This window comes from Trachypithecus francoisi, unplaced genomic scaffold (genome assembly GCF_009764315.1).
Source record: "Trachypithecus francoisi isolate TF-2019V2 unplaced genomic scaffold, Tfra_2.0 Lachesis_group15, whole genome shotgun sequence".
Classification (NCBI taxonomy): Eukaryota; Metazoa; Chordata; class Mammalia; order Primates; family Cercopithecidae; genus Trachypithecus; species Trachypithecus francoisi.
The window spans coordinates 10,270,635-10,289,127 of record NW_022681460.1 but is presented as its reverse complement, the minus strand read 5'-3'; the positions used below and the strand labels follow the sequence as shown (position 1 = coordinate 10,289,127).

At 40.1% G+C, this 18,493-nt stretch overlaps 1 protein-coding gene across 2 annotated transcripts in view; it reads left to right on the top strand.

Moving 5' to 3' along the window:
* The window catches only part of IGF2R (insulin like growth factor 2 receptor), a 136,397-nt gene that overhangs the window by 39,462 nt on the left and 78,442 nt on the right, over positions 1-18,493 (top strand). For both annotated transcript variants that reach the window (XM_033234290.1, XM_033234289.1), the window contains exons 3-5: positions 2,077-2,201; positions 3,759-3,857; positions 17,058-17,190. In XM_033234290.1, the coding sequence (XP_033090181.1) occupies positions 2,077-2,201; positions 3,759-3,857; positions 17,058-17,190 (357 nt within the window). The remainder of the gene's footprint in view (positions 1-2,076; positions 2,202-3,758; positions 3,858-17,057; positions 17,191-18,493) is intronic.

Here is an 18,493-nt window from a genome sequence, read left to right as displayed (position 1 = left end):
GAAGTAATCGTTAGCTCCCATCTTGTATTAAATTTTTTTTGTTTTTACTGTATCTAATTTCCAAAAAATAATCTGTGTATGCAACTAACTTTATTAAAGTGTATATCTTCCTATGTGTAACTTTTTGGGACTTAAGTGATAACAGTAATATTAACTACAAATCAACCATATTGTTGTTTTTTACTGTGTTTTATTCCTTCTGGATGCTGTAATATTTTATTGCGTGGATCTGCCAAAGTTAATTTATCCATTCTTCTGTTGATGGGCCTTTGGTTATTTCCAGGTTTTTGCTCTTCAGAAGAGTGGAATAACTGAGTGGAATAACTAGGCCATAGGGCACACAAATGTTCAATTTTAGGACATAATGTCCTGCTGACTTACATAGTTGTTGAACCAGTTAACATTTCACTAGCAATACAGGAGAGCTCTGAGCCATCTCACGTCTGACACTTGGTATTTAATTTTTGCCAGAGGGATGGCTGTAAACGGTATACCATTTTGGTCTTGATTTGAAATTCCTTGATCACTAGTAACATTGAACATCTCTTAACATATTTATTGATGTACATTTTTCTTTGGTTTGCTTGATCATGTCTTGTTCATTTTATATTGGGTTTCTATTGCGTGTGACCTAGATTAGAATTTTTTCTTTTCATTGGATATTAAAATCCACCATTGTGTGGCTAGGTGTGGATTTTTCCTTCTCTCTCCTTTCTGGCATGGTGTGTGCTTTCTCAGTCAGAGGTAATTCATCGTCCTTTATTTCCTGGAATTATATATAAAAAATTCTTTTTCTTATTTGTTTGCGTGTGAATGTCTGTAGAAATTCTTGACGCTGGTTCTTTACCAGTTCTGTGTTTTTCCCAGTTGATAACTTCTGTTTTCTTTAAGCTATTTTTTGATGAGTATAAACTCTTAAATTGAATAGGTCAACCTTGTTAATCATTTTGAGTCATAAGAAATCTTTCTCTATCTTAAGATTTCTGCCAAATTTTGAAGTTTGTATTTTGATGTTTACATCTTTAATCCATTTAGACAGGGGTGTCCAATCTTTTGGTTTCCCTAGGCCACATTGGAAGAATAGTTATCTTTGGCCACACCTAAAATACACTAATACTCATAATACTTAATGATCTAAAAAAAAAAAATCACAAAAAATATCATGTTTTAAGAAAGTTTACAAGTTTGTGTTGGGCTGCATTCAAAGCCATTCTGGGCTGTATGTGGCCCACGGGCCACGGGTTGGACAAGCTTGTGTTTAGAGTTGGTTTTTGTACCCAGTACTGGATAGGGATCCAATTTTATCTTTTTCCATATGGATAACCATTTTGTTTCCAGTTCTGTTTTTATTTCCCGTTCTGCTTATTGAACAGCTTCCTCTTTTCCCTGATCTATTACTTCTGTCGTAATCAAAGTTTAATTCACATTTGTGTCTCTATGCTCTCTCTTCTAGTCAGTTGGTCTCTATTCTAGTCTTCTCATCAGTTTATTCCTATGCCAACCCCCATCATATTGATTTTTATATAGACTTTTAATTCTGGATTGTTATAGTAATGTCCCAGACAAACAGAGATGTGGTCACTGTACTTGTGGGCCTTTCTAGAGAATGTTGATTTTGTAGCATATATGATGGGAAGTATTGAAAAATTTCAGTGGCTGAGTTATATATTCTGATTTGTGTTTTTGAAGATCACACTGGTGCAAGATGGATGAGGAAGTGAGGCTGGTGAGGGATGAGCCTAGTCTGGAGGCAGGGGGAACAGTTAGGTAGCCAGTGCTGGAGCGCAGGTAGTGGTTTTAGCGGGAGTAGAGGTGGGGAAATGGGGACAGATTGATGGGCATATAGCTGTGGACCTTTCTGATGTATGGAAAGCAGCAGACAAGGTAAAGATGGCACTCAGTGTAATGTAATAGGGATGCCACTCCTGAGATGGAAAATTTTGGGAAAGGAAAGTTTTATAAATTTATAAGCTATCAGATAAATTACAATGCTACTTTTAATTTGCTTTTTCTTGGAAATAGCTGTTTGGTTATGTATATTTTATAGCCTGTTCACTCTCTTTTCTCTCCAAATAGGTGACTCTGTTTTGAGAAGTGCAACCAGATCTCTCCTGGAATTCAACACAACAGTGAGCTGTGACCGGCCAGGCACAAATCACAGAGTCCAGAGCAGCATTGCCTTCCTGTGTGGGAAAACCCTGGTGAGTCCACACAGACACTTGATATATTTCTTTAAAAAAAAAAAAAATGTCTGCCCCTTGGTATTCTGGCTGTAGAGGTATTCCAGGAAGAATCGGTAAGCAAACTTAGAAACACAAATAAGAAAAACCCTACCAAATCACCGTCACCATCAAGAACCAATAAGTAAACAAATTCTAAACTTGTTACAACTTTTAAGTAAAACATGGACCACGTCTTTTGTAAAACTACAATTAAGTGTGATTAGTGTGGTAAAAATCAGTGCACTGTTTAATGTTTATGTTACAGGCATAATTTTTTTTTTCTAAAACCTCTTCTCCTGGCATTTCATTTTGATCGGTTTTAGAGCAGCGTATTTAGTTTTTTTTAAAATACTTTTCTTTCCTCATTTATATTAAATTAGAGATAGCCACATCTGTTTAGGAGAAGCCTTGGCCCGTGGGTATGAGGTTCTCAAGTTTTTTGGATATTACCTGGTGTTTAAAGAGGACATCATTGTGTAAATTATTATGATTGTTCTTATGGGCAAATTGTATGTAATTTGTTATTTGTAATCTTTAGTTTTTGGAAAGGAACTTGCAGTAAATAATTGTTTTAGCTCTTGGAGAAGGAATTGGTATACAAATTCTATGAATGTTCTTGAATCAGAGTAAGAACCCAATCTTTAGGAAAGTCAGATCGAGTGAAACTGTGGCTACTAAATTGCTTTAAAATACCATTTTAGAGTTTGGGACTGTGACTATTGCATCTTCAGGTCCACAGTGTCTCATCTGAAGAACTTTGCAAATAAAACTAACATTGTTAATTTTGGATCCGCATATGAAGTGCATCGTTGTGCATATTGAGACCTTAAAAAAAAAAGCATCTGTATGCAACAGCATTAAATGAGAAGAATTATATTACAGAATAAAATATATAGCTGCTGTTTTAACTTTAACTAATTCCTTTATGAATTCTGTGTTCACCATGCCAGAAATAGAACTGTGAAGGATAACTCCCTAGACTTGCCCGTGGGAGCGTAGAGGCCAGTTCCTGCGGTGCCTGTGTCACCCTGCTATGCTGTGATCGGCCTGTTTGTAGTCCACTCTGGTCGCGGTTAACAGGAGGGGCTGCCTTGGAGGGTGGGCGTCTGGTGGGTGTACTAACTTGATCAGATGCAGATGGGCTTCTCATGGGAGCCTTTTCACGGAAAGCATGAGGTCATGTTTCCTGGCTTTGGTTTGCTGGCATTTGCTTAAGAGAACATTTGGAGTTTGAGAGGAGAATGACCGAGGATTTCTTCCCATGAACTCACTCACTGTACTTGCATAGCTGGGGCGGTAGAATGCTTTTGGATTAGTTACACAAAATCCCAACATGATTTTATGAGGCTTTGGTCTTAGAATGTTCAGATTTGGGAACGTCTTGATGACTCTGTTGAACTAAAGCGGTTGCATCCCTTGCCCTTCTTGCTGCTGCTTTCTTTATTTTAGTAGCCTTTACTGCATTCTAATTTTAAAGAAGAATCTTTACCATATGTGGCGTGGTAACTTATTCTAATTATCGTTATTTTTTAATAGGGAACTCCTGAATTTGTAACCGCAACAGAATGTGTGCACTACTTTGAGTGGAGGACCACTGCAGCCTGCAAGAAAGACATATTTAAAGCAAAAAAGGAGGTAACATGGGAACTTCAAACTTACATGCTTGTGAAGTATACTCCGGGGAGCTTTACCTTTCAAATACTCATTCTAACCTTTCAGGGTGAAAATCTTTTTTAGCTTCAGAATTGCATTTGAGCAGAGATACCATGTGATTTAATTTTTAAAAACTTGTCTGAGTGATTCTTATTTTTAGGACAGGGCATTTAAAATATCACAGGATGTGATTTTTGGTCCAGATTGGAAATAGAATGGCTCATCCATATAGGGCAAGTTAGTTCTTGGTTTCTGGTGCTGTGCAACTCAGTAAACTAAGTCGCGTGGTTGGGCTTGGGCTTAGAGTATTCACTCTTACCTGCAGGGGCCATCTGTTTCTGACACGGACTGCTTCATCCTCCTTTGCACCTGGTGTTCCACCTGTGTTGCACCCTGCTCTGAGAAGTCTCCTTTACCTGTTTGCATTGTGTAATCTGTCTGTCCCTCTCCTCAGCCTTGGGATGACTTTTGGCTGCAATGTGAGTCCAGGCCAGGTGCCCCTTAAATTCCTTTCCAGCTGACCTCAGAGACTAGGTTTCTAGGTTACTGTTATTGTTAAGTCCACTCCTTGTTATTTGAACACAGCATTCCTTGGTCAAGACATCCTTCTTGGGTGAGTGTATGTATATATATCTGTATACGTACACACCGACCTATATGTATTTATTATGTGCAACATGATGTTTTGAAATTGAGAAATGGCTACATTGAGCTAATTACATATGCATTACCTCACATACTTCCTTTTTTTTGTTGTGAGGACACTTAAAATCTACTTTCTTAGTAATATGCAAGAATAAATTACATTGTTATTAACTGTGGTTGTGGTGGTGTGTAATGGATCTCTCGGGCAGGCCATTCTTGTTGGCTGATGAAATGTCCTCTTCCCCAGCCTGGACTCCCTGATGTTGCACTGCTACTTGATTCTCCCTGGTCCTGGGGAAGAGCAGACAGTGTTCCTTCTGCTGCTTCTCCATGCCCACCACCCGAGATCCTGAAGGGAGTTTTCTGTTCTCACCTTGATCACAATCTTAATTAATTATCTCGCTTTTCTCTATTACTTTCTGTTTTTAAGAATTTTCAAAGGTTGTAAGGATTCAGGAACTAATGAATAGTCATAATCAATAATTTTTACTGGTGGCCTAATACCATGCAGTTTAATAAGGCAAAAAGAAATGTTTATTTAAAAACATTAATTCAGATGACATTATGAATAATAAATCACTGATTTTTTCAGATATGATCATCTATGAAGGGAAAGACAGTTTCATATGGAAGTGGAAGTGGTAAAATACTGCCTCCCAGAAAAACTATAAGGAGCATTCAATGAAAAAAAACAAAAGTTTAAAGTGGAAAGAATTAAGGCTGATATTTAGGAGGTAGTGTCAGAGGTAAACTTCATTTAAAAACTTAGGTGCAGCTGTTAGATGACATACTGTTAGTGGTAGGAAAAGCATCTCAAAACGGACATCTGCTTGGGGGTTGAGGGTGAGGGTGAGAGCAGTGTGTTCATTCTCGCAGTGCTATAAAGAAACACCTGAGACTGGGTCATTTATAAAGAAAAGAGGTGTCATTGGCTCACAGTTCTGCAGGCTGTACAGGAAGCATGGCAGCATCTGCTTCTGGAGAGGCGTCAGGAAACTTACAGTCATGGCAGAAGGCAAAGGAGTGTCGAGCACCTCACACGGCCAGAGCCTGAGGAAGAGAGTGGGAGCAGGAGGTGCCACCCACTTTTAAATGACCAGATCTCACGAGAACTCACTCACTATCATGAGAACAGCAAGGAGGGGAAGATGGAATCTGCCCCTATGATCCATTCACCTCACCAGGCCCCACCTCCGATGTTGAGGATTACAATTTGACACGAGATTTGGGCAGGGACACACAGTTATCCTGGGATTACAGACATGAGCCACCACACCACCATGCCTGGCTAATTTTATTTATGTGTGTGTGTGTGTGTGTGTGTATGTGTGTTTTTTTTTTTTAGTAGATACTGGGTTTCTCCTTGTTGGTCAGGCTGGTCTTGAACTCCTGCCCTCAGGTGATCTGCCTGCCTCGGCCTCCCAAAGTGCTGAGATTACAGGAGTGAGCCACCACGCCCAGCCCCACACACAGTCATCCTCAGGTGTCCAGTTGGTCGGATCTGAGTTGCTTCCTGTGGGAGGTGGAGGCTGCGACGACAGCAGTGCCCTGTGCTCTCCTGTTAGACCCCAGACTTCTCAGTCCCACGGATACTCTCCTGGGCTCTGATTTTCCAACCTGATCATGATACCCTTTGTTTTGTTTTATTTTTTGTTTTATCTGAGTGTACCTCTTACCTCACATTGCTGAATTGACAGTTGTGTCTTCTACCACCTAGGAAAAAATTGCTTTCCAAAATGAATAGCAGTTTGTTTTCTATGGGTCAGAAATCACCAACTACAGCCCATGGTTCAAAGCCTGCCCTGGCTCTTTTTTTTGTACAAGCCCAGGACTAAGAATGGTTTTCACCTTTTTACAGGATTGTTACAAGACAAAGCGGAATATGCCACAGAGACCTATGTGACCTACAAAACCCAAAATGTAGATAGCACGTGGCCCTTTGTAAAAGAAAGTGTGCTGATCTGTGTTCTCAATAGTTGTTGGGGTGGAAGTGGGGAGGTATAGTCTGTGTTTTTCTCAAAACAATGACATGTAATTTCTCTTAGAAGCAGATTGAAGATGCATGAGAAATGTTTGTAATTTGTACTCTCTTATCTCTTCAGGTGTAGTTGGCATCTGGGGCTTTATTCATTGAGTTTTCATTTATTGAGAGCCTATTGTGAGCTAAGCAGTAGGAATTTTGTTAAATTTTGGAATGCTTTCAGGGAGCCTATAGACTAATGGTGTGGAGGACATACTCATATTCACTAACTCGTTTTTTTTGTCTTAAGATAGATTAAATGGAAAGAACTGAAAAGCATAATGACTGCTAAAAATGTAGTACTGTCACTGTTAGCAAATCTTAATAAAGCGTATGCCCTTTTTTCTGTTTTCAGTTTGATTTGATTACATCTTACAGGCTATGGTATGATAACCTTAAAACATATTGAAGGTTTATGTACTTATAAAACACTCATTCCCTAAAGAAGAAAAAAAATCTCAGTTTGGTTTAGTGTCAGTGTAGTCTTGCTTTCTACACCTTACTAATATCTCATTTATTTATTCGTTTTGCTCTGTCACATTTAGAATGATTTTGATGGACAAAAATCTTGGTAGTTCCAAACAGCACCTTTAAAACTATTGTTATAGTTTGTTCAGTGGATTCTGGTAGGGGCTTTAAGATAATTATTTCTTTAAAGCATTGTGTAAATATACCTCCCACCTTAGTGCCCTTGGGAACAGACAAAATTCAGAACTGGCCTGCTCGCAGTCTTACCAGGGTTATAAAAGTAAGATTATTATATATAAAACAGCATTAACTCAATGTGTGGTGTGTTGCAGCTGGCAAGCAACCTCGCTCCCCAGGCTGCTAAATTCGTGGTCTTATGAATGTCTCCTTTGCTGTGTTTGCTGTAGCAGGAAGTGGGAGGACGTTCCCCAGTAGCCTTGACTGTTTTTCCGATGCACATTCCAATTTTGTGGAGTGCTGTGTGAGGCATGTCTTTTCTTCCCTCCTGGAGTAGGGAGACAGCCAGAAGTTGCTACCTGCCCCGTACAGGGTGCTTGCAGGTCTTGCTGACTTGGAATCCTCTAAGTGTCTTGATGAAATGGAGCTATTTTCAGAACGAAGAGTTCTTTCATTTTCCCTTCGTGCCATATGCCGTCTTGCTCCCTTTTCTATCGTAGGCTTTTATTTTGCTGGTTAGAGAGTTGCATCTTGTCTTGCATCCTACCCAGTCCACTGACTCACTCCCCTCTTGGGTTAATGTTTTCGTATAATCTTGCTGTGGGATGACAAGCTTTAGATTTGCAGGATAATAGGCACTTGTGGCTTTTTACTGTAACCCAATTATAGTCTGTGACGATAATTTTATTTTCATTGCCTTTCTGCGTGAATGTGGTGGTAGGCTTAAGCTCCATGTGCTGGTACCCTGTGAGCTCTAGAGGTTCTAACCTCCTCCATTATTAGTAGAAACACTTAGGTGTCTGGGAAGTATTTTAGGCGACAGGCGACTTTGCTTTGAGGATATGGTCGAAATGAGCTCGAGTGCCTTTGAGGCTGTGAGTAGGTGTAGGTCGTTTCATTCACTCTATTAGCTCTCCATGAATCTCTGACAGCAGCACTGGGGAAAAAGGTGAGTGGGTTAGAGCGTTCCTGCAGATTTGGTAGCCTATTTCTAAGAGAAATTTGAAAGCTAAATATTAAGCAGTTAACTTAATAAATAGACCTGTCTGTGAATAGCTTCAGTCTAAAAAATAAAATTTTGGGAAATTTATCCACAGAAAATAATAAAACTATCTACTTTGAAATGATGGCAGAGAACACGAATTTTTAGAATATTCTTTGGAAGAGGTAATTGAAATGATGCCAGTGTGTTATTGTTATTTTGGAAATAAAACTTAGAGGAATGTTTCACATAGTCATGGTTCACTTGGTGACCAGGGCCTTTTTTACCCTGGGTGGGGATTTGTCTTTGGCTTGAGTTCTTGCTGTGATGTGGAAGTTGGGTGCCTCTACTTCATGAAACTGTACTGCAGAGGTGTGGACTCAGAGCCATGGTTTCTGTCCTGGGCAGGGAGTCTTGCAGCCTGGGGCAGTTTCACCATCCGAGCACAGACCCTGATATAGTTTGGATTTTGTCCCTCCCCAAATCTCACGTTGAATTTTAACCCCTAATGTTGGAGGTGGGGCCTGGTGGAAGGTGATTAAATCATGGGGGTACCTCATGAGTGGTTTAGCACCATCCGCTCAGTGCCGTCCTCGTGATAGTGAGTGAATTCTCATGAGATCTGGTTGTTTGAAACTTTCTGGTTGTTTCACTCGCACTCTCTTGTTCTTGCTTTTGCTGTGTGATATGCTTGCTCCCACCTCACCTTCTGCTGTGAGTAAAAGCTTTTTGAGGCTTCTCCAGAAGCCGAGCTATGCTTCCTGTACAACCTGCAGAACTATGAGCCAGTTAAACTTCTTTTCTTTATATATTACCCAGTCTCAGGCATTTATAGCACTGCAAAAACAACCTAATACAGACTGCTTGGGACTGGGCTGGCTTTTTTGGCCTGCAGCCAGTGATGGGACACAGGTGGGAGACTCACTGAGTTAAGGGCAATAGAACTTGGTGGGTTCTGCTCTTGCCTGTTATACTGTGGAGCTCAGGCTGCACCTCTTCTTACCACGTAGGCTCTTTGATGTAGTAGAGGCGCCTCTGTCCCTCCCTAGAATGTTGCCCTGGAGGCCCGGTGATCACCACTGGGGCCGGTGCTTGTCTCAGCTCTTGGAGAGCCTGAATATGTGCTTGCCTGACCCAGCTCCACCCAGCTTTCCTTCCTCAACCTGCCTTGCTGGCAGAACACAAGATAGCGATGCTTAGGTGTTGCATGGCCCCACCCATTGTCTGGGACATGGGAGTAGTCTCCTCATTAACAAAGGCCAAGCATAAATCCTGTTGCCACCACTGCAGCTGCCTCTTTCCTGCAAATACCACTCCTGGCCAGGAGGTGAACTTGCATAGCCCATCTGCTGACACAACTGTGTACACAATTGCACAGTGCTATGGCAGGAGACAAGCTTTGCATGACCTCAGTTACCATCATCCCTCACCACACCCTGGCTACTCAGAAGGCCTTGAGCCTGCTCCCGGCCTGGTATATTACTACTACAACTGATACATGAGAAAGTCACCACACAAAGCCTATCTATAACCAAGGAATTCAAACAGAGTCTTTGCCACCGAAAGCGTCCAGAAGCAAAGCCAAATAAAACTATGCAGCATACATTATAGTCACATTCTCAAGGCAGGGGGGAACCCTCTAGTCAAAGCAAAAGAAAATTCAAACCAAAAAGTGACAGTTTCTTTAGATGAGAAGGAACCAGGGTAACAATTCTGGAAATATGAAAAAACAGGGTGTTGCAACACCCTGAAGGATCATATTAATCCTCCAGAAACAGATCCGAACCAAAGTGAAATGCTTGAAATACTAGATAAAGAATTCAAAATATTAATTTTAAAGAAGCTTAATGAGATACATGAGAAAGTTGAAAACCAATACAAAGAAATCAGAATATCAACCCAGGATATAAATGAGAAATTTACCAAAGAGATATTTTTAAAAAATCAAATAGAATTTCTAGAAATGAAAAATGTATTATGGGAATTATAAAATACAGTTGAAAGCTTCCACTGTAGACTAGATGAAGCAGAAGGAAGAATCTCAGAACTTGAAGACAGGTCTTTTGAATTAATCCAATCAGACAAAAACAAAGATTCAGAGGAAGGGAACAAAGTGTTTGAGAAGTGTGGGACTACATGAAACATCCAAACCTATGAAGTATAGATCTTACTAAGCGAGAATAACAAAGTCTGGAAAACGTATTTGAGGAAGTAATTGATGTAAACTACTTTAGTCTAGCAGGAGATCCAGACCTCCAAATATAAGAAGCTCAACAAATTCTAAGGAAATATGTTGCAAGAAGGACTTCACCACAACATACAGCCATCGACTGTATGAGGTCAACGTGAAGGAAAAAATCCTGTCCACGAGAAAATTATCTAATCACCTACAAAGGAAACCCCATCCAACTAAATATGGGACTTCTCAGGAGAAACTTATAAGCCAGAGAGATTGGGTTTCTGTTTTCAAGGTGCTTAAGGAAAAAAAACTGTCAACCCTGAATTTTGTATCCTGCCAGAATAAGTTTCATGTATGAAGGAAAAATAAAGTCTTTCCCAGATATACAAATGCTGAGGGAATTTGTCAGTACTAGATGGGCCATGCAAGAAATGCCCAAAGGAGGTCTATACAGGGAAACAAAAGTTTGATACTTGTTATCATAAAAACACACAAAAGTATAAACACTCTTATAAAACAATTATGCAAACAAGACCACAAAGCAACTAGGAAACAGCATTATGACAGGAATAAAACCTCATATTAATATTAACTTTGAACGTATATGGATTAAATGCTCCACATAAAAGATACAGATTGGCAGAATGGATTAAAAAAAAAAAACAAAAAACTCAAAAAACAGAATCCACCCATATGCTGCTTACAAGAAAGCCAACTAATTGGTAAGACATAGACTGAAGCTAAAGGGATGGAAAAAGATATTCCAGGCAAATGGAAATCAAAAGCAAGCAGGGAGACCTATACTTAGATAAAACTGACTTTAACTCAACAACAGTAAAAAAAAGAGAAAGATGGTCATTATATGATAAAGAGATTATTCAACAAGATGTAACAATCTTAAGTATATATGCACCTAACTCTAGAGCACCAAGAATCATAAAACAACTACTAGTAGACTTAAGGAAAGAAATGAACAGCAATACCATAATAGAATTCAATCATTGAGAGAGAAAATCAACAGACACTGGACTTAAATTGGATTCAGGACCACGTAGACCTAACAGACATTTATAGAACATTCTACTCACAACCGCAGAACATATATATTCTTCTCATCCGTGCATGGACCGTTTTTCGAGATGGACCATATGTCATACCAAAAAACAAGTCTCAATAAATTGAAAGAAAACCAAAATGACACCAAGTATCTTCGCAGACCACAGTGGAATAAAACTAGAAATCAATTCCCAGAGGAACTCTCATAACTATGCAAAGAATTGGAAATTAAATAGCCTGCTTCTGAATGAATTTTGCGTCAACAATGCAATTAAGATGGAAATTTAAAAAAATTGAAACAAATGAAAATGGATACACAACATAAAACCTCTGGGATACAGCAAAAGCAGGGCTAAGTGGGAAATTTGTGGTATTAAATGTCTACATCAAAAATATAGATCACAGATTAACCTAATATCACATTGCAAGGAACTAGAAAAAAAGAAAAAAGAACAAATTGAAACCTAGTAGAACAGAAGTAACAAATATCAAAGCAGAACTAAATGAAATGGAGAACAAAACATGCAGTACAAAGGATCAACAAAATAAGAAATTGGTTCTTTGGGAAGATAATGTTCATAGAATGCTGGTCAGATTAACCAAGAAGAGAGAGGATTCAATCAGAAATAAGAAAGTAGACATTACAGCTGATACCACAAAAAAACATCAGAGACTACTATGAACATCTGTGTACTCACAACCGAGAATTTAGAGGAAATGTATACATTCCTGGAAACATTCAACTTCTTGAGATTCAACCAGGAAGAAATAGAAATTCCAGAAAGACCAATAACAAGTATTGGAATTGGATCAGTAATTAAAAAAAAAAAATCCTCCCAACAAAAAAAGCCCAGTACCAGACAGATTGACAGCTGAATTCTACCAGAGGCACAGGGAAGAACTGGTACAAATCCTACTGAAACTGTTGCCAAAAATCAGAGGCGGCAATCCTCCCTAACTCGTTCTTTGAAGCCAATATTATCCTGAAAACCAAAGCCAAACAAGCACACAAGAAAAAAAGAAAACTATAGACCAATATCCATGATAAACACAGATTCAAAAATCTCAACAAAATACTAGCAAAGCGAATATAACAGCACTTCAGAAAAATAATGCATCACGGTCAAGTGGGTTTTATTCCAGGGTTGCAAGGATGGTTCAGTGTATGCAAATCAATAAATGCGATTCACCATTTAAACAATTAAAAACAAAAAATGTATGACCATCTCAGGAGATACAGAAAAAGCATTTGATGAAATTCAACATCCCTTAATGAAAAAAACACTCAAAAAGTTGTTAGAAGTGACATACCCCAGAATAATAAAAGGCATATGTGACACAACCACAGCCAGCATCATACTGAACAGGGAAAAGTTGAAAGCATTTCCCCTAAGAAGTGGAACAAGACAACGATGCCCACTTTTTCATCTGTCCTATTCAACATAGTACTGGAAGTTCTAGCTAGAGCAGTCAGGCAAGAGAAAGAAAAGGCATACAGATCAGAAAATAGGAAGTCAACGTGTCTGTGTGTGCTGATGATATGATCTTATACCTAGAAAACTCTGAAGATTCCTCCAAAAGTCTCTTAGATTTGATACATGAATTCAGTAGTTTCAGGATACAGAGTCATTGTACAAGAATCAATAACATTTCTGCACACCAATAATGATCAAGCTGAGAATCAAATTAAGAACTCAATCCCATTTATAATTGCTAAAAAAAACCCCACTAGAAATACATTTAACCAAGGAGGTGAGAAATCTCTACAAGGAAAACTGTAAAACACTGATGAAAGAAATTGTAGATAGCACAAACAAATGGGAAAACATCCCATGCTCATGGATTGGAAAAATCAATATCATTAAAATGATTATGTTGCCGAAAATAATCCACAGATTCAATGCAATTCCTATCAAAATGCCAACATCATATTTTACAGAATTAGAAAAAAGTCCTAAACTTCAAGTGGTTCCCCCAAAAAAGTCTTAATAGCCAAACCAATCTTAAGGAAAATGAACAAAGCTAGAGGCATCACATTACCTGACTTCAGATTATACTGGAGGGCTACAGTAATCAAAACAGCTAGGACTGATATAAAAATAGACACACAGATCAGTGGAACAGAATAGAAAACCCAGAGTCAATGCTACATACTTAAAACCAACTGATCTTTGACACAGTTGACAAAAACATACACGGGGGAAAGGACACCCTATTTAGTAAATGGTTCTGGGAAAACTGGACAGCCATATGCAGAAGAATGAAACTGGACCCCTGTCTCTTCACCACATTTTAAAATTAACTCAGGTTGGATTAACGACTTGAATGTAAGGCCTGCCTGAAACTATAAAATTCCCAGAAGAAAACCCAGGAAAAATTCTCTCGGATCTTCGCCTAGGCAGAGAATTCATGACTAAGACTTCAAAAGCAAATGCAACAAAAATAAAAATAGACAAATGGACTTTACTAAACTTGAAAACTTCTGCACAGTAAAATATATAGTCAGCAAAGTGAACAGACAACATACAAAATGGCCACAAGTGTTTTTAAACTATACATCCAACAAAGGATTGATATCCAGAATCTACAAAGAACGCAGACAACTCAACAAGAAAAACCACAATCCCATTAAAAAGTGAGCAAAGGACATGAACAAACATTTCTCTAAAGAAGACACAGATGGCCAAGAATCTCCTAAACATGCTACACATCACTAATCATCAGAGAAATACAAATCATTATAAAACCACAATGAGATACCATCTTATACCAGTCAAAAATGGCAATTATTAAAAAGTCAAAAAACAACAGATGTTGGCAAAGTTGCAGACAAAAAGAGAACACTTATACACTGTTGGTAGGAACGTAAATTAGAATGACCTTTATGGAAAACAGTATGGAAATTAATCAAAGAACTAAAAGTAGAACTACCATTTGACCCAGCAATCTCACTACTGGGTGTCTACACAAAGTAAAAGAAATCTCTGTATCAAAAAGATACCTGCACTTACTTGTTTATTGTGGCACTATTCACAGTAGCAAAGATATGGAATAAACGTAACTGCCCACCAACGGATGACTAGGTAAAGAACACACACACACACACACATGCACACACACACACACGTATATCATGGAATACCACTCAGCCATAAGACAGAATGAAATCCTGTGTTTTGGAGTAATATTGATGGAACTTGAGGCCATTATCTTGAGTGAAATAACTTAGTCAAACACCACATATTCTCACTTATAAGTGGGAACTAAATAATACATACATATGGACACAGAGACTGGAATAATAAATATTGGAGCTTCAGAAAGGTGAGAGGGTGGGAGGGCAGTGAGGGATGAGAAATGAGAAATTCCCTAATGAGTACAATGTACAGTATTCCAGTGCTGGTTACACTAAAAGCACAGACCTCACCACTGTGCAATATCCATGTAATACAACTGCACTTGTTCCTCCTGAGTCTGTATAAAACAAAGAAAGAAAGAGGCACTCTCTTAAAGCACAGGGTCTTGCCAACTCTAACAATGGGGTTTCTTGATGTTTTTTAAAATAAAAAGACCATTAGTTCATAGGTACGAGAGACTGGTCATAAATTAGAACGAAGTAAGGATGGATTGAAATACCCAGAGGAGGAACTCGTCTTTACAGTTTATGGAACAAATATGGAACAAATATTTACTGAGCTCCCGCTATGTTCGAGGCATCATTGTTAGCCTGCAGTGACAAACCCTTGACCTGGAGGAGCCTCTATTCTAGTGGGAGGAAAATGACAAAACTCAACAGATGACAGTACCTAATATCATACATCACAGCGCTGTGAACCAAAGTGAGGCTGAGTGCGGGACACAGAGAGGTGGAGAGTGCTGTTTTAGGTAAAGGTGTCAGAAGAGGCCTCGCTAAGGGTGGTGTTTCATCAGAGACGGGAATGAAGTGAGGGAAAGAGCCATGTGTGTATTGGGGGAAGCACATCTCAGGCAGAGAGGACTTGTAGTTTCAGGAGGGCAGAGTTGCATCAAGAGGTGAGTGTGGCTGTGTGGAGTGAGGAGAGTGGTAGGTGAGGGCGGTGTCATGAGGGAGTTTGAGTCTCCTTCTCAGTGTAATGGGAAGCTGCTTTGAACAGGGTGGAGAGTGGCCTGATTTAATTCTGAAGTGCTAATCCTGTGCTTGTGGAGACTTGGGCTGAGGTCGTAGGGCATTGAAGCTGGAATTGGGGGGCCAGTTGAGATACTATTACAGGCAAGAGATTGCAGTGGCTTGGACAGGGTGGCAATGGTGGAGGTAATAAGGGAGTGGATCCAGGATTTAATCTGAAGGGACAACTAGCAGGACTTGCTGATGGTTGGATGTGAGAGAACTTGGTGGTGGGACGGGGTCCTCAAGGTTTTGGCCAAGCAGCTGGTTGAATGATGGTGCCATTTGTTGAGATGAGCAACAGTGGGGGCAACAGTAGGTTTTGGGGGAGAAATCAAAGGCTCATTTTAAATACGTGAAATTTCGGATGGTTTTGTGTATCCAAGTGATGATGATAAACAACAACAATAAATAACACTGATGCCAACCTGCCAGGAGCTGTACCCCGAGCTTCACATACCTTAGCTCACTCAGGCCTTACAGCAGCCCTGTGAAGGAATAACTGCCATTATTCCAGCATGGCACGTGGGGAAACTGAGGCATGGAGGTTAACTTCATTCATGGTTATGCAAAGTGTTCGTGCCAGAGTTTGAACCCCAAGCATTCTGCTTCGAGTCTGTGCTTATGAACATAGCTTCTGCTGTTGTTGGCTGTGGAAGCCTGCAGTTCTGTGGAAAGGTGAAGGCTAGAAACATGAAATTGGGAGTCATTGGCAGACATTTGTAACCATGCACGAGGTCACCAAGGGACTGGGCGTAGACAGGAAAGAGGGCTGCTCAGTAAGCTGTGGCACACCTCTGCATTGAGAGTCAGTTAGAGGGAAGGTGAGAGGTGTTTCCAGGAGGCTGAAAAAGAGCAGGAAGTGGTACAGAAGAAAACCAGGAGCCTGTGGATGCAAGCCACAGGGAGAAGGGGTTTCAGGAGGTGGGGAATGATCAGGAGCATCCAGTGCCATGAGAGACCATGTAACAGGAAGGCAGGACACCAGTGCTGGGCGTGTCAGCAGAGATGTTGTGGGTGACCTGGTAAGCGGGGTTTTGATGGAGTGGAAGACAGCAAGCTCATGTGACTGTGTTCAAGAGAGAATGGAATATAGGAAGAGGAGGAGATGTGTAGGGACAGTTGAAGGAATTTTGCTCTAAGTTGCAGAGACATGAGATGATAGCTGAGGGAATGTAGGTACCAGGAAGGACATTTGTGAGGTAGTAGATCTCATGGCATGCTGAGAAAAACGATCTAGTAGAGGGAAAACCTGGCAATGCAAGTGAGAGATGATGGCAGAACAGTCCTCACGTAGCAAAGAAGAGATACTGAAAAGAACGCAGAGGAGCCAAGACGTTTATTGACCTTTGCCTGAGTTCTTTTGTTATTAGGGGATAACATGATAGTTAGGGACCACAGCATGATAGTCCCTAAAGAACGAAGAGCAGTGTTGTGTGACATTGGCCATAAGCTTTCCTGATTGACGCAGATGTGTACTGAAGACTCACTTTTCTCTTCCTCCCTTCCAGGTGCCGTGCTACGTGTTTGATGAAGAGTTGAGGAAGCATGATCTCAATCCTCTGATCAGGCTTAGTGGTGCCTACTTGGTGGATGACTCTGATCCAGACACTTCTCTGTTCATCAATGTTTGTAGAGACATAGGTATGAATCTTTGTGGAGCTGAGGGGGTGGTGGTGAGGGATTTCTTCTGTGGCTTCGTTATCTTTGCGCTTCTACCTTTATTTCTGTTTGCACATCCATGTTTCTGATTAGGCCCTCTAAGAAAGCTTTTGTCCCCAAAAATGTTGTCTTTGCACAACCCATCTCTTCTCCCCTAGTAGATTCCATGCCTCCTCCCCAACCCCTGCAGATTCCATCCTAACTGTTAGTCCATTCCATGTGGGTGTTCTCTCAACCAGACACCTTGGGTTTCAGCATTCTGCAGTAGTGAGGGTCGGTCTTGTTCTCTGTGTGTGCCTGAATCCCTTGGCTCTGAGTTATGGGCTGGGTAAAAAAGAAAAAGGGATGATCAAGGATTTGGGTACTTGGCCAGGATGCATATTTTGACCCAAACTGACTTGTTCCTGACTTTCTCTGTACTTGCCAGAACTGGTGTGAGAAGCTTTAGCTTAAGCTTTAGAATCTTTGATAAATTAACTAAAGGCCATAAATAAATGGTCTTTACTTAAAAAGGGCCATGAAGAGTTTTACTAAGACTTTGATTAGCCTTCAGCGGGTTTTGCTAAGCCAGGTTTCTAAAACCCAGCTTGATAATTCTCTCAAGGGCTGTGAATTGTTTGTCCTGTAGGCCAGGTCTTGTCTTTCTACAGTGCTAGCCATGAGTAAATTCTGCTGGTGACTAATGAAAAGGTCATTTTTAGTGTTTTTCTTTGTTTTTTATTTCTCAAATAGTACATAATGCTTTGCCCTTAGAAAAGTTTGGAGAAAATTTTAAAAAACTCAATACATGGGCCGGGCGCGGTGGCTCAAGCCTGTAATCCCAGCACTTTGGGAGGCCGAGACGGGCGGATCACGAGGTCAGGAGATCGAGACCATCCTGGCTAACACGGTGAAACCCTGTCTCTACTAAAAAAATACAAAAAATTAGCCAGGCGAGATGGCAGTTGCCTGTAGTCCCAGCTACTCGGGAGGCTGAGGCAGGAGAATGGCGTGAACCCAGGAGGCGGAGCTTGCAGTGAGCTGAGATCCGGCCACAGCACTCCAGCCTGGGCAGCAGAGCGAGACTCTGTCTCAAAAAAAAAAAAAAAAAAAAAACTCAATACATGGAAGTATGGCTGGATAATAGATGAGTATTAATTTATAATTATTCTTTAAATTGTGCATATACATTATGACTATCTTGTTTGTGTATTGTTTCTAAACAGTTAAAAACAGTAAATATACCCCATTCAGGGCTCACCAAAAGTAACCAGTGATAACTAGATTTTTTTGTGTATTAGAGTAT